The sequence below is a fragment of the Nomascus leucogenys genome, chromosome 12 (genome assembly GCF_006542625.1).
Source record: "Nomascus leucogenys isolate Asia chromosome 12, Asia_NLE_v1, whole genome shotgun sequence".
Classification (NCBI taxonomy): Eukaryota; Metazoa; Chordata; class Mammalia; order Primates; family Hylobatidae; genus Nomascus; species Nomascus leucogenys.
Window position 1 is genome coordinate 5,963,978 of NC_044392.1, and position 14,595 is coordinate 5,978,572.

At 51.6% G+C, this 14,595-nt stretch overlaps 1 protein-coding gene across 1 annotated transcript in view; it reads right to left on the reverse strand.

Moving 5' to 3' along the window:
* GRIK3 (glutamate ionotropic receptor kainate type subunit 3) overlaps positions 1 to 14,595 on the reverse strand; it is a 239,646-nt gene that overhangs the window by 58,032 nt on the left and 167,019 nt on the right. Inside the window, exons 6-8 of the mRNA XM_030823450.1 lie at positions 6,676 to 6,849; positions 5,938 to 6,081; positions 750 to 857 (exon numbers count right to left, since the gene is read on the reverse strand). Coding sequence (XP_030679310.1) covers positions 750 to 857; positions 5,938 to 6,081; positions 6,676 to 6,849 — 426 coding nt within the window. The remainder of the gene's footprint in view (positions 1 to 749; positions 858 to 5,937; positions 6,082 to 6,675; positions 6,850 to 14,595) is intronic.

Here is a 14,595-nt window from a genome sequence, read left to right on the forward strand (position 1 = left end):
TGAATTGAGGGCTCGTATTAAATCTCCCTTCTTGGCCCAGCAGCCTGACATTGACAGAATATGCTGAAGGTTCCCAGGGACTGGGGTTGGCCTCATTAGAACATCTCTATGTTAGCCAGATGGGAGGCCCCAGCCCCAGGCAGGCCCACTTTCCTGGTCCAAACTCTCTGGAATCACAGAGACCTTAGAAGCCCAGAGCAAAGGAGCTCAGAATCCAAGTGCTTCAACCTCTTTCCAAGGGTAAGAACCACCTTCAGTCTCCCAGACAAGCAACTGCTCTATCTTTGCTTAAATGTCGCCAGTGACAGTGAGCTCACTACTCACAGGGGAGACACTCTCTGGTTAGAAAGGTTTTATGTTTTTTGTATTCTTAAATTTTTACCCAAGAACATGTCTGTCATTCTGCTCCATGACAGCCCTGTAGGGACTCAGAGACAGTCCATCCACCCCATGGGCCTTTGTTATGCTTCCCAGGTTAGGCATCCCCAATGACCCTTACTCACAGAGTGACAGTGTGGGAAGTCTGCCGCAGCCAGGCTACTGGCTTCTGTACCCTCCAGTCCAACCAGGCCTCCTTGTTCTCTGATGGGCCCCCAAGAGCTATGCGCTACACTGGACCAAGTCAATCCCTGAGGGGCAGCTGGACTGTGTCTTGCCCCTTGCCTCTGGGCCTCTGACTGAGGTCTGCCCTAGGAGATTTAAGAAGCCCCTGCTCCTCTGCCTGCCCTCCCTCTCCTGAGACCACGAACCTTCTCCAGGCCATCCTCTTTCAGGCTGATGATGTCCAGATCAAAATCCGTCCGCAAGCCACTAGTTTTGTTGAAAACAATTCGTCCAGTTAATCCTTCCCATTGAGCCTGCAGAGGGGAGAGGGCAGAGCGGCAATTCCTCGGGCTCATAAATCATCATTCGGTACAACTGTACAATGCTTCATTTTAATTACTCCTTGCACTGATACTGTTCCCCCAAGACCATGATTAATTAATAATCACCTCCATCATTGCTCGGGCTGCGGTGCGAGCCAGCGATTTCCATAAATTCTATTATGCTCTTTAGCCAGCTTTACATTTGCACCTTCTCGTGTACAACATCGATCTTGGATGCGCTCAAATGAGCCCCCGCCCTGAAGTCATGGGAAGGGGGAGCCCATGTCAGATCCTGGGAGATGGGGAGGGAGGCAGGTGGGCAGAAGTGGGGCAGGCGAGGCCTGCCAAGAAGCAGAAAAGCCAAAGGGCCAAGCTGGCCTTGGCTGTAGAAACAGATGTTTGGGGTAGCCCCCTGAAAGGCAGGGGAGACCGAAATCACCCCCCCACCTCCCAGCTCCAGCCCCATGTGTTGTGGTTAAGAACTCCCGGGTCTGAATGCTGGGTCCAACCACAATTAGCAATTAGCAACCACAATTGCCAAGGGTTGAGGGGTGAAGTGTGACCTTGGGTATTTCATTTTACCCCTCTGCCCCAGTTTCCTCATCTGTAGAATGGAACTAATCATTGTATCCATCTTACCAAATGCTATAAGGGTGAAATGAGATAAGTCATATAAAATACTGAGAATAGTCCCTGGCACAAGATGAACCCTGAATAAATGGTAGCTTTTTTGTTATTTTTGTAGTGTCATTAGCATCATTAACACAGAGAGAGGCAGGCAGAGATTGGGGCAGACCTAAAGTGGGAAAATCTCCATCTTCTACATCAGGGGTTGGCATACTATGGCTAATGGGTCAACCTGGCCCCTGGCTGCTTCTGTAAATGGTTTATTAGCGCACAGCCATGCCCCTGTGTTTATATATTACTTGTGTGCTGCAACTTCTGGACCTGTTTCCCTCCTCCAAGAACTTAGGATGGCAGCTGGTGCACAGTTAAATACCTGAGCTTTCTGTGTCAGGGGCAAGAACAAGGCCCACACATCCTGGAGTCCTTGGGAACAAATGTGTGCTTGGGAGAAAGAGGAGGGGAGAAAATCTGGGAGCTCACACAGCCAGATTGGGCCAGAGAGAGGGTAGGGCAAGGAGGATATCTGGAGAAGAGGCACGGGGCAATGGAAGGTCTGAGTAGTGGGAGCCTGGCTCCCAGTCCTTGCTTTGCTGCATTGGGTTCCTAACCACTCCGAGCCATGCTCCCTTGCAGATTCTGAATCGGGCTCCACAGCCTCTCCCTGCGGAATGCCCCCAGCAGCCATGCATACACTCACAGTTCAACCCACAAGGTCATGGGTCCACAGTTCCCTGGAGTTTTATTGACAAATCCCAGATGAAAACCCTTAGACATCTCCAAGCACACGGGCAGCTCTAAGGTACTTTTACAGGTAAATGGGTAGGTGGGTAAATGCGCATGCAAACTCAGGCAGTGGGGCCGTGCTGTGGAGGAGTGGGAGGCTATAAAACCAAAGTGGCTAGAAAGTGGGCTCTGCACAAACAAAGCAACCACTCTGAGCTTCAGGAAGAGAGAAATTACCTACTTCACAGGAATAAAAAGGCATATAGAGTGCTGAGCACAGTGCCTGCATACACAATCACAGGGGTGTGACAGAGGTTATTATTTCTCCTTCGTGGCTTCCATCTGTGCAGCTCCCTTAGACTAGGGCTGGCCCTTGGCTGGGAGGGGAGGACCAGTCACTTGGGCCCTGGCCCAAGGTTCCAGTAGAAAGCTGGTCACAGAGGGCTATTATCATTCCCCACATGAGCGCATTCAGTCCTCACTGTGACCCTGCCAGGTGGACATCAGCATTGCCCCCGTTTTACAGATGTGGACACTGAGGCTCAAAGAGGGACTGAATGATGCAGGCCTCAAGTATTGGGTGGGACAAGACAGATTCACTGCAGTAGCAGTGCTGAAAGGCCTGGGGTGGAGGCACCTAAGGTGGAGTCGGAAAAGCTTACGTGGTGCCTAGGGAGCTGGGGACTGAGGGGTCGGGAACAGATCAAAAGATGCATCAGAGAAGGTAAAAGCCGCTGTTTATGACTTCACAGGGAAGCTCAGCTTCCCTCAGGCTGGCTCCCCAGTCCCTCCGCCTTCTCTCCTCTGTGGGCCTCATACCCTCAGGCTATCTCTTGGCCCCCAGGGGAAATCACAGCAGGTGCCTTCAAACCTGCACTGTGAGGGAAGCCTTCCTGCCTGTCAGCTACAGAGGCATGAAATGCCAGCAGGTGCACGGCCTGTCTGTGGGCGGGTGGGCAGGGCAGGCCAGGGAGTGCAGGCGGCTCCTCCCCGTGACATTTCCTGCGCTGCCCGCAGCCCCCTCTAGCCACCGCTCAGGACTTGCTAAATGAAAGAAGCTTCACACGCTCTGAACTCTGGCCTGGTATTTTCCAGCTCCTCTCGGAAATGCCAAGTCTTTAAAATGATTTACTGTCATGCAATCAGATGGGGAGATGGGCAAGTTGGAGATGGTCTGACGGGGGGCCGTGCTGCGCTCGAGCAGGCATCTGAGCTTTGGTTGTGACCAGCTGTGGGACCACAGGCACCACGGGGCTACACTGGGCCTTGGCCATGTCCATGGACCTAAAATGGAGATAGGATAAATGTTTCCGAAAAGGTTCTGTAAGGGAGTGTGAGCAGTGAGGGTCACTCATGGGGCCTGGGAAGGAGAATGGAGCTCCTCTTTCTATGGTGGGCAGTGGTGAATCTGCTCCCCTCAGGGACTCATGGCTGAGCCTCAAAATTTCCAAGGGTCGAGGGGTGAAGTGTAAACAGGGTGGGTGTCCTTGAAATAATGTGGCCTGGAGACCTGATAGAACCCCAATAGCAAACAGGAAGGCACAGTGATAACAGTAGCGGTAGTGGAAGTAACAGTGATGGCCGTCAACCTGTTCAGCACCTGCTACGAGCCAGGCGCTGTCCTTTGTGCGACACATGTGCCCAAACTCGCCAATCCTCAGAACAACCCGATGATAAGGTGCTATTGTTATCTCCACTGGACAGAGGAGGACACTGAGGCACAGAAAGCTTCAGTAGCTTGTCCGAGGTCATGCAGTTAAAAAGTGGTGAAGCTTCCAAGTCACTTTTATCTGGCTCCTAAGGCTCCCAAATTTCCCAATTGAGCCAGAGGAGCAATAGGACTGAGGTGTGGCCTGAGACACCGACACCCTCGCAGTGGCCTCACACAGTGGCTGCTCAGCAGGAGGCCTGCGAGGAAGGGGGTGCAGGGGGCCGAAAGTCAGGTCTCAGAGTTCCCTGGGAGCAAGCCGAAAATCGCCCAGCCAGGGCTCAGGGCATCGGACAGTGGGATGTGCTGTGCAGTTCTGAGGGATGGGAAGCTGGATGAGAAGGGATCACCAGGCCCTCCTCTACCAAAACATCCAGGACTGGAGTCCCTTCTAGGGGTGAGGGAACCACAGTTCTTTCACTGAACTTGAAGTAACTACAAGAACTTGAAGTTCTTTCGCTGAACTTGAAGTAACTACAAGTTACGAGATGTCTCGTAACTTGTCTGAAGCCACACAGCTGGGAAGAGGTAGAGACGAGATCCAAAGGCACATGTGTGGTGCCCTAAAGCCTGTATCTTATCCACATCTATTGTTCCACTGTGTGAAAGGAGCTGTACTTGGCCTCATCTGGAAGCAGCAATGGTGAACTTGGGACGTCAGGGGAAGCTGCCCTCCCACGACCCCCATCCAAGGTGGGGAGTGTCTCTGTTGTTTGCTTTCCTACAGCTGTCTTTATTTACATATGGGATTCTCTCCTTTAGTGCTGTGACCGGATGCCTCCCTCTCTAGGATCTGTGTGTGCACAGGCGAGTCTGTTTTAGCTCTGTTGGGCCCCCAGGGCATAGCTAGGAGCCTGGAACCCAGCTGCCAGTCACAAAGTGGGATTGAATAAATGAGTGCGCTCCTAAGAAGGCAGCCGGCTTCATTTCCGGCCCGCTGTGATTGTTACAGAGAGCTCATCTGTCCTTTCTATCCGGAGTCCTTCTACAGGGCTTCCCCCACTGCCCTTGGTGTTACCTTGGACATGGTCGCTCCCTCTGGCCCAGGATAACTCTGCCTAGATCTCATACTCCCAAACTTTCTTTGTCTATCATCTGCTGGGGTTTGACTCTGGCCAGGTCCTGGGTTAGGTGCTTTGCACATAGTTTTTCACTGTCTTCCCATCACCACCTTGAGGCAGGCACTCACTATACCATACTGAAGATCAAAGAGTTAATCAGCTCACCCAAAGTCACACAGCTAGTTGTAACAGAGCCGGGATGCAAGTTCAGGCCTTTATTTTCCCCATCCATAAAATGGGGACAATAAGCCCTGCCATCCAAAGCTTACAAGGACAGCGGCAGATGGAGAAGCCTTTGAAATAAAAGTGGGCACCGTGTGTTCCATGGTCTTGGCAGCGGGACAGCTTCCATATTCTCTGGTTTCTCTAGAATCAGCTCCATTGATGGGGTTTTCCACAGGAGAGCTGGTGCCAGGAGAGGTGGGTCCCAGCGCGGGTGCTGGCTGGGAAGCTGGTCAGTGGGCCCATGGTGTGAAGATGAGTTTGTGGGGCTGATTATTACGTATTGACCCTCCTCCTGCACTAAGCACTTTCCAAGCAATGTCTAACTTCATCTCACATGCCCATGAGGTAGCTTATGCTTCATATACCCATTTCACAGATGAGGTGACTGAGGCTCAGCAAGGCTCTCCAGCTCACCCAAGGTCATACAGCAAGGAAGCAAACACCCTCATCCGTTGTACTTTCAAGCCCACGCTGCATCTTGCTGGCAATGCTGACCAGCTGCTGAGCACTTACCATATGCCCAAGACGTATGCCCCTCAATCATGCCATGAGCTTGGTCCTGTGGAGCCCATTTTCACACAGGACACTGAGGCTCAGAGACATGAGGCAACTTGCCCGAGGTCACATGGATGAGAATCAATCCTTCCTGACTCCCAGACCACTCTGCTGTTCTGCAGGGCCCACAGCCCCGGGGAGACAACCCTGGTGGGGGCTGCGGGGCACTCACCTCCTTGATGAAGTTCATGAAGCGGCCGCCAAAGCGCCAGGCCTTGTGCCGATGGCACTGCAGGGAGTTCACGGTCATCTGCGGCGCCCGCTGGTAGCACACGGACACGATGTGGACGGCGTCGTACAGTAAGGCTGCGTCAGTCTGCAGAGAAGGGCCTGCCTGAGAGCGGCTCCCAAGGCCCTCCAGTCCTCAGCCCACCCTGCCCTGTCTCCCTTCTCCTCCCCTGCCACAGGTACATGATGTCCTGAGCGAACAGGCCCGGAAGCCCTGGAGGTGACTCTGTCTACCCCTCTGAGGAGTGGCCAGGCTTGGCTGACTCTGCTGCTCTACAAACATCCTGAGCACCGCCCTCTGCAGCTCAGACCTTCGCCTGCCCACCCACCCCACCCCACCCCCGCCACCTAGGCCCTGACCACACCTTCTTCTTTCTCCCTCCTCGGCCTTCACACCTGTGTGTCACAGCCTGAGGTCCTCTGTGACCAGCATCTCTGGGTCTTATTCCTGTTCTTTGTGACCTTTTGCTTACATGCCTGGATCCCCATCAGATGGGTCCCTTGGGGAGGGACTGTCTGTTTCACGTTTGTGTCCCCAGTCCCTAGCCTGGGGTGTGGCTGACACATGGAAGGTCTCAAGAAGAGAAGTGGTGGAGGGAAGAAAGAAACAAGAGGAAGGAGAGAAGAAAAGAAGGGAGGCAGGTGGGAAGCCCCTGGAATTCGCCCCACCCAGCCGCCTTACCATCATCACTCCGTCCAGCAGGCCAGACTCGGCCCGGGGAGCTGCCTGCAGCCGCTCCATGGACCACTTCTCCACAATGGCCGAGACGTGTGGGTTGTCCACATTGAGAATGCGGAATCCTGTCAGGTTCACGCCTGAGTAGCGGTAGGGCTCCAGGTCTAAAGCGTAGAGATCCTGGGTAGAGACAGGTTTGTGTAAACCAAGGCATTCTCGCTGCTGAGAACTCCAGCCCCACCTCCTACCTGCTCCCTAATCAGGGCCACCCCAGGGCCTGAGGTCACAGCTCCCTGCAAAGCCCTGCAGAGGGGGTGCGGGATATCGGGGTAGTCACAAGAGCACCATAGGACCACTGCACCTGGAGTCTGACTCAGAACTTGGGCAACTGATCCTCCATGCTAACCAGGGGATCTCAGCCTCTTTCTTCATCCACAAATGGGGTTCAATCCCCTTTCTAGGACCCAGTGAAATAGTTCACATAAAATCCCCGGCCTCACACGCAGAGGAAGCTTAATGATGCTGCTTCCTTCCAAAAGGGGAGACCTACTAGTTCTGGGCATCTTGTTACACAGAGGGAGGCTGAAGGGAGCATTTTATCCCCTAGAAGAGGATATTTAAAAATAGTCTTTTCTGCCTAGGACTCAAAAAGTATGGCCCTCTTCTCTCCCCCTTTTCCCCCGATCCCAGCCAGGACCTCCTCATCCCTTGCCTCCTAGGAGCAGCTGAGCAGCGGTCAGCCTGTCTGTCGTGGGCCAGGCAGGCCCCTGCCAAGGGTCCAGGAGAACAGGGTCTCAGTGCAGGCGAGGCTGGTCGTAGCCCCACCCTGCAGCTGTGGCTCTGGGGGCAGGGTGGGCTGGTGAAGGAAGGAGGCAGAGAGGGGAAGCAGGTGGAGGGAGAAGCCAGGTGTCCCTAAGCTAGGAGAGATGGCGGCAGAGGAGGTGGCAGGTGGGAGTGAGGAACAAAGCTGAGCTCTGTCCTGTTGAAAACCACCCCAAACCTGGAAATCAGGCAGAAGGGTAGTGGTGTGTTTTTCCAACATGACAACGAAACACGGTTTACCAGGTCCCCCAGGATTACTTCATTCTTCTGGAGAATGCATCTGGGTTTGACTTCATTGTCAGCTACTTGTTAAAAGCTCAGGCTCTGGGTTAATTTGCAGAATTTTGTCAAATAGAGGAGATACTCCCCAAGGTTGTGGTTTTATTGCCTTACAGGACATTAATCCATTTTCTAGCCAACCTAGAAGTCTTAATCTATGCTCCTCGCAACCCGACCTGAAATACCTATAAATACCCAATTCCTCAAATGCTCCTTGAGTCAGCTTTTCCATCCTACTGGTTCCCTCGTTAGTGAGTTGAATCCGTCTCTGACGCACGTTCCTTCTGTATTTGCATAAGACTCATGGTTTTGATTTTGTGAAATATATACTTGCACAGTCCAGATTGGCCCTATCCCACTAGTGGGGAAACTGAGTCTTGAGGTCACTGTCTGAGCTCCTCCTCATCTACTGTCTATACTCTCCCACACTCTCCCCTCACTAAGCTGCCCTCCTTCTGGCCCCCAGCCTGTCTTCTCCCCCGGGCCCCCCACTTAGTCACTCCATCTGGTGCTGGGAGGGAGAGGCTGGGGACACACTTGGGCTGTGCTTGACTCTCTGTGATTGCCACCGTCATGGGGAGCATCCAGCCCCATCAAAGCCGCAGCTTTGGTGAAATCAACAATGACTCATGGAAGGATGATGAATGATGAAGCCTAGAGACCTTTCACGCTGGACTGGCTTCCTCTGGTCTCTGAGATGTCTCTAATGGGCGCTAAACTTATCCTGTTCCTCCTGCACCCCCAAAGTGGCCTCCTTCTGGAATGAGCTGTGTTGGTTTCTTCTTCAATGATTTGGGGAGTAGGGAAGGGGTTTGGAGCAGACTTAAGCCCAGGCAAGAAAGTCTGGTCCCAAGCTTGCCCAAATAAATACGGCCTTGATTCCAGGTCAGGATCTGGGACGGGGAAGGGGGTGGGTGACAGAGGAGGGAGGGGCTTCAGCAGATGGGGGCTTCCCTCTGAGATGGCCAGAGGGTGTCTCTGTGGGCCCAGTGTCAGTAGGGAGTGGGGAGTGGCAGAGCTCAGCCCTGCACATGGACTCCATGGCTTCATCTTCACAGCCCCCTGTGAAGGAGGCATTGCATAGCACTCTATTCTATTTTCATAGATGAGAAAAGAGAGTTGGAGAGGTGAGATGACTTACGTAAGGTCACACAGCTCATGCAAGTCAGAGTTGAATTGGTACCCAGGTCTATTTCAATGGCGTGCTGCCACTGGCTCACACTGGCTAGGGACAGCTGAATGTTAGCATTTCGTCCCAACTCTGCCTTCAGTGACATTACATGGCTAGCTTGGTATTGGCCAGGGTAGGAGTATTTGTACCATGGAAATTTGCAAGCATTACAAATCAGGATTTCTGTGTTTTGTCTTTTTTTCTGCCTTTCAGAGAGCTGGTTGTTAAACATTGACTGATGAATCATTGATTGTCTTACTCCAAACCCTCTATGTTCTATGTCCCCGGTGGTGTCCAGGACAAGACGTGCATCAGAGCTGTCTTTGGGGATTTTATTTTTGTAGAGTATGAACCACACCTAGATACTCTGATACATAGTCTGTGGTGGAGCCTGGGGAGTCTGTGTTTTGAGAAGCCACTAATGTGAGCGATTACTCGTGACTGAGAAACACACACAGATGGGTCTGGGTTTAGATCAGGATGCCTCTCGAATCAGAGAAGGGCAGCAAAGAGGGAAGAGAATAAACATCCCAGAAGGGGTCTCCCTCCCTCGGCTCCTCCAGGGCGGCTCCCTGAGGCGGCCAGACATGGGCCAGACCACCTGGGCTCAAGTTTCACCCTGTCTCCTCATCTCAGTTGCCTCACCTGCAAAATGGGGTTGATAATGCCACCTACCACACAGAGTTGTCAGGGAACAGAAGTGAGTTTGTAGATGTCCTTAGAACGTGTCTGGGACATATCAAACATCATGCATGTGTTTGACACACATTTATGTTCTGCCTCGTCCGGCAGCAGGTTGTGGCAGCTACTGGGTACAGCCCCCAGGGCAGACATAGGTTGGGGTCTTCCTACCTTACTCGTCTTGGCAATATCAGAACAATCACAGTCAGCTCACATTTACTGGGCACCTACAAATCTCAGAATGGCAGGCATTGTTAAAGTACCTTACTTGTATTAACTCATTGACTCACATGGGCACACTACTAGGATGGTGTTATTATCACCACATTTTAGAGGAGAGAACTGAACCACACAGATATTAGGCCTTTTGCTCAAGGTTCCGTAACTGGGGAGTGACAGAGTCAACACCAGGCTACCCAGCTCCAGAGCCCTCCCTCTCTGCTATGATGATGCATCTCCTCCTATCCAGAGGTTCTGACTGCCCGGCCCCCAACTCGTGCCCACTGCCAGGACAGTCACCCTCCAGGCAGGGACTAGAGGGATCTTTCTAAAGCATAAATCCAAGCCTGTCATTTCCACACTTCAAATACTTCCATGACTCCTTGTAGTCTTTTCAGAATACAGTACAAATTCCTTAGTACAGTTTTCCAAAGCTCTCCACCCCTCCAGCCTCACTTTCCTTCCTACCCTGTCTCATTTTTTGTCCCAGGATGCAAGTTCAGGCCTTAATTTTCCCAGTCTCACTGTCCCCTGTCCCCTTTGTCCTGCTTCTCATCCCTCTGTCCAGCACCTTTGTATGCCTTCTATTTCCAGGCAAGCATGCCTGTCTTCTTGACCTCTCTTGGGTGAGCTATTCTCCAAGAATCAGCTCAAGCATCACCTCTTCCAGGAAGCCCCTCCTGATTGCTCCTGTACACATGCACAACAGAGTGGGTCAGAGGCGATTCTGCTCTTATCCTGAGACTTAAGGGCTTTCATGCCACTGGTAACAAGTGCTTCTGTCTGGGTCTGTCTCCCCTATGAGCTATGGGCTGAATATTCCTGTTACCCAAAGTGAAAAGAAGGGTCAGCCAGCTGAGTGGCTCCTGGGGCACTTAAACATCACTGAGAAGAGCCTGGAAGGTAGTGACAAGTGTTTCACATCCTCCTCTCAGGGGCAGCTTCAAGGAAGGGCAGATGAAGATACTAGGTTGGTGCAAAAGTCATTGTGGTTTTTGTTATTATTTTAATGGCACCAACCCAATACCCTCCCCATGATATAAGTGTTATTGCCGGGAAGTGGCATTAATTGTGATTGTTTATCTATTAACTTATTATAATTCTTTTTTCACCTCCAGGCTTTTACCTACACGTGACACGGGGTTATCTACAGACTGGAAGTTTAGGAGAGGGTTGTAAACTGCCTGGGGTGGAGGATGAGATCTTCCCCAAACTGCCTTTCAACCAGGAGGGTCTGGGGAGCTGGAAGGATTTCGTTTTGGACAGTGGTGTTATGCAAGCTTGGGGCCAGGGCTGACCTGCTGCGGCCATGGAAGAGAAGCTGAGCTCTGCCTACAGGGGGCGCCCTCCTCAGCTTTCCTTGCACGGCGTTCAGCCTCTTCTCCAATTCAGTGTTGACCTGATATCTAAGGCTTGAAAGATGCCAAAGATTTAGACTGCCCAGGGCCTCCATGACTCGATTTACCTTCATCTAGGTAACCAGAGGCCAACCTGACTCAGTGTGAAGGGCAGCATTCTGGCCTTGGTGGGGGCTTGGGTGCCGGTGGAACCAGCCCTTCTGGTCTCCAGAGGTAGCATTTGGTCGGTTGAGACTGACACAGAGGGTGTAGCTGATCACAGCCCGGGAGGGGGCAGGTTGGGGTGGCAGTGATTGGGATGACCTTCCTCCCTGTCACCCCTGAGCCTGGGCTTAGCTGCAAAGTGTTGTAGGGCCTGTGGCACAGAGTTCCCCCATCCCCGTGACACGAGGACAATGACAATGGGGAGCTGGTGAAGAGGCTCTTTTGTCCAGGTCCAATTTTTTTTTTGTTGTTGTTCAGACTGCCCAGGGCCAAGACCCCAAGCGCTGTACACTGTGAACTGTGGGCAACCTTGCTGCTTGGCAAAAAGTTGTGTTCTTGATGCCAAATGTTGACACACTGAATTCAGTATCGACGAGGGACCTTTTAGAAACACTCAGCATAGCATAATAGACTAATTCATTAGCACCCCATGGGTCTGAATGGGTAGGAGCTGAAGCTTGGAAAACATCGCCTTAAGGAATGACAGATGAAAATATCTTCCCCATGATATAACTGTTATTGCCGGGAAGTGGCATTAATTGTGATTGCTTATCTATTAATTTATTATAATTCTTTTTTCACCTCCAGGCTTTTACCTACACATGACATGTACCAGGGGCTCAGCTGGGGCTGATTAATGCGAGGTTATCTGGGAATGGCTCAAAGCTGGTTGGAACAGATAATGGCAGCTGGGGTAATTAAAATGTCTTCTGCGTGGAAGAAGCAAATTTGGAGAATTTTTTTTGGAGGCAAAGAGTTGGTGATGTGGATTTCCTAAAGGGAAGGAGATAAATGCCAGATGCCACTGTCCTCCCAAATAAGCCACAACTGACCAATGGGCACAAAGAGGGAGGATCACGAGGTAGAGGCCTCGGCAACAGGGCTGGAAGAGGATCCTGAAGACCGGAAGCAGGATATGACTGAGGGAGAGGACCAGGGGGACACAGCTGGTGCTCTGACCGATGGGGTTCTGCTGGGAGATACTCTGGCAGACCCCACCCCATACTCCACTGCAGAACTGTGGGTATTGCAAGGGCTGTGCCTCCCTGGAAGGGTCCATTCTTCCCGGCCCTCAGATTGTGTGGGGAGGAAGGACAGTCAGCTGGAGCAGCCAAGGACAGGACCAGGAGTCAGGAGCCAAGGCCTCTTGTCACTGATCTGCTATGAAACTTCTGGAAGTGCCTGATGCCAGGTTTCCCCACCAGTCAATGGGGAGTGCAAACTGCCCTGTTGCTCACCTCAAATGTGTAAAGAGGAAAAGCAGAGGGCTTTCTTTTTTAAAGTGACAGGGTCTGGCTCTGTCCCCTAGGCTGGAGTGCAGCGCACAATCATAGCTCACGGTAGCCTCTAACTCCTGGGCTCAGGCAATCCTTCTGCCTCAGTTTGCCTTTCAAGTAGCTGGGACTACAGGCCTGCCCAACTATGCCTGGCTAATATTTTTATTTTTGTAGAGATAGGGTCTCACTATGTTGCCTAGGCTGGTCTTGTACTGGCCCCAAGCAATCCCCTTGCCTTGGCCTCCCAAAGAGTTGGGATTACTGGTGTGAGCCACAATGTCCAGCCTTAAAATCAGAGGGATTTGGAACTGGTGAAGCATGGGAGCTGCTGGGATTTCAGGAGGCTCCATTTCCCCATTGACCTCAATTACCACACCTGAACCAACATGGTCAGGCATTGTGTGGAATCTGAGCCGGCCAGAGGAGGCCAGGGAACACTTGGTGTGGAGCTTCACCATGATAGGTTTCAGCAGAGGGCTTTGGAGCTGGACAGCTCCCTGCTGCGAAAAAATCCTTGCTCTGCTCCTTTCTTGCAGAGTGACTTTGAGCCTCAGTTTCCACATTTCTATAAAACTGGGAGAGTCTATCTCCCTTGGAAAGTTGTTCTGAATTTTGGATGGGATGGGGTATGTTGAGAACACAGAAAACAAAAGCAAGAGTTATTTAGTTTATTTAACACTTACACAGTAGTAAGTGCCAAGCATTGTTCTAAGCATTTTATGATGTCAATGCACTATCCTGTGAGGTAGTAATATTACTGTCACCATTGTATAGATGAGAAAATGAGGCACGGAGAGGTTAAGTAACTTGCCCAAGGGAGTGGAAGAGTCTCAATTCTAACTCAGGCCAACTGGGATCAGAGTGGTTTTAACTGACTGCTGCTACGATGATGTGTTGACAATTTCACGGATTACTTTCCACATTGCATTGCAGTCATCCATCCATTCATCCATCCAGCCGTCCGTCCGTCCATCCGTCCATCCATCCAGACATTAATGAGCACCTGCCATGTGCCAGCTTCTATTTGGGTGCTGGGGACAGAGAGGTTAACTGGGCACAGTCCTTGTTTCTTATATACATGAAGGAAGCCATCAGCTTGAGAGCTTTGTGTTGAATCTATCTATGTACACCCTTCCCACCCAAGTGCCTAGTGCAGTGTCCAAGACCTTGCAGAGCATTTGTATATGGCTGCTGGATAAATGAATCAATGAATGATTAAGAAAAGGAAGAAAACTGGACACTGGCCGGGGCTAGCCTCTGTTCCCTAGAGACTTTAGCACACCACAGCTGCCCTGGGTACATCATATCCCAGTTGACCATCCATTCCTCCTCTGCCTCTTCTCACCATCTCTTTCTCTGATTATCACCCACTTTCCCAGGTCCAATTGTGGACTGGCTGAGCATCAGTCAATGTTTCTCAATGGGGCCCCATAGGCATCTGGGGCTGGACGACTCACCTCCAGAATCTTGCCCATCATAGAATGTCTAGCATCCCTAATCCCCACTCACTAATTTCCAGTCTTGGTGACAAATAAATGACTAGCTCCCACATAGCTAAATGCTCCCAGGGTGGGGGTTATGTCACGAGCAAGATTGCAGAAAGCACCCTTGGGACAGATGACTACTTCTTGGCCAGTCAGCTGAGGTCTGCCCATGGGAAAAGAGAAAGAATGCTCTCTAAGGTCCTGCGCAGTGAGCTAGGCACTTGGGTGGGAGGGGTGTACAGAGATGGATCCAACACAGAATATAAGATAGAGCCACCAAGCAGAAAGCCTTGGGACATTGGGAGGTTCCAGTAGAATTGGGTGTGGTCAGAGCAGGAAGAAAATCTACCTATCTCCTTCACCCACCCTGAGTACTGCCCTCGCCACCCACTCTGTCCACACAGGGCTTGTGATTAAACCCCCTCTGGGCC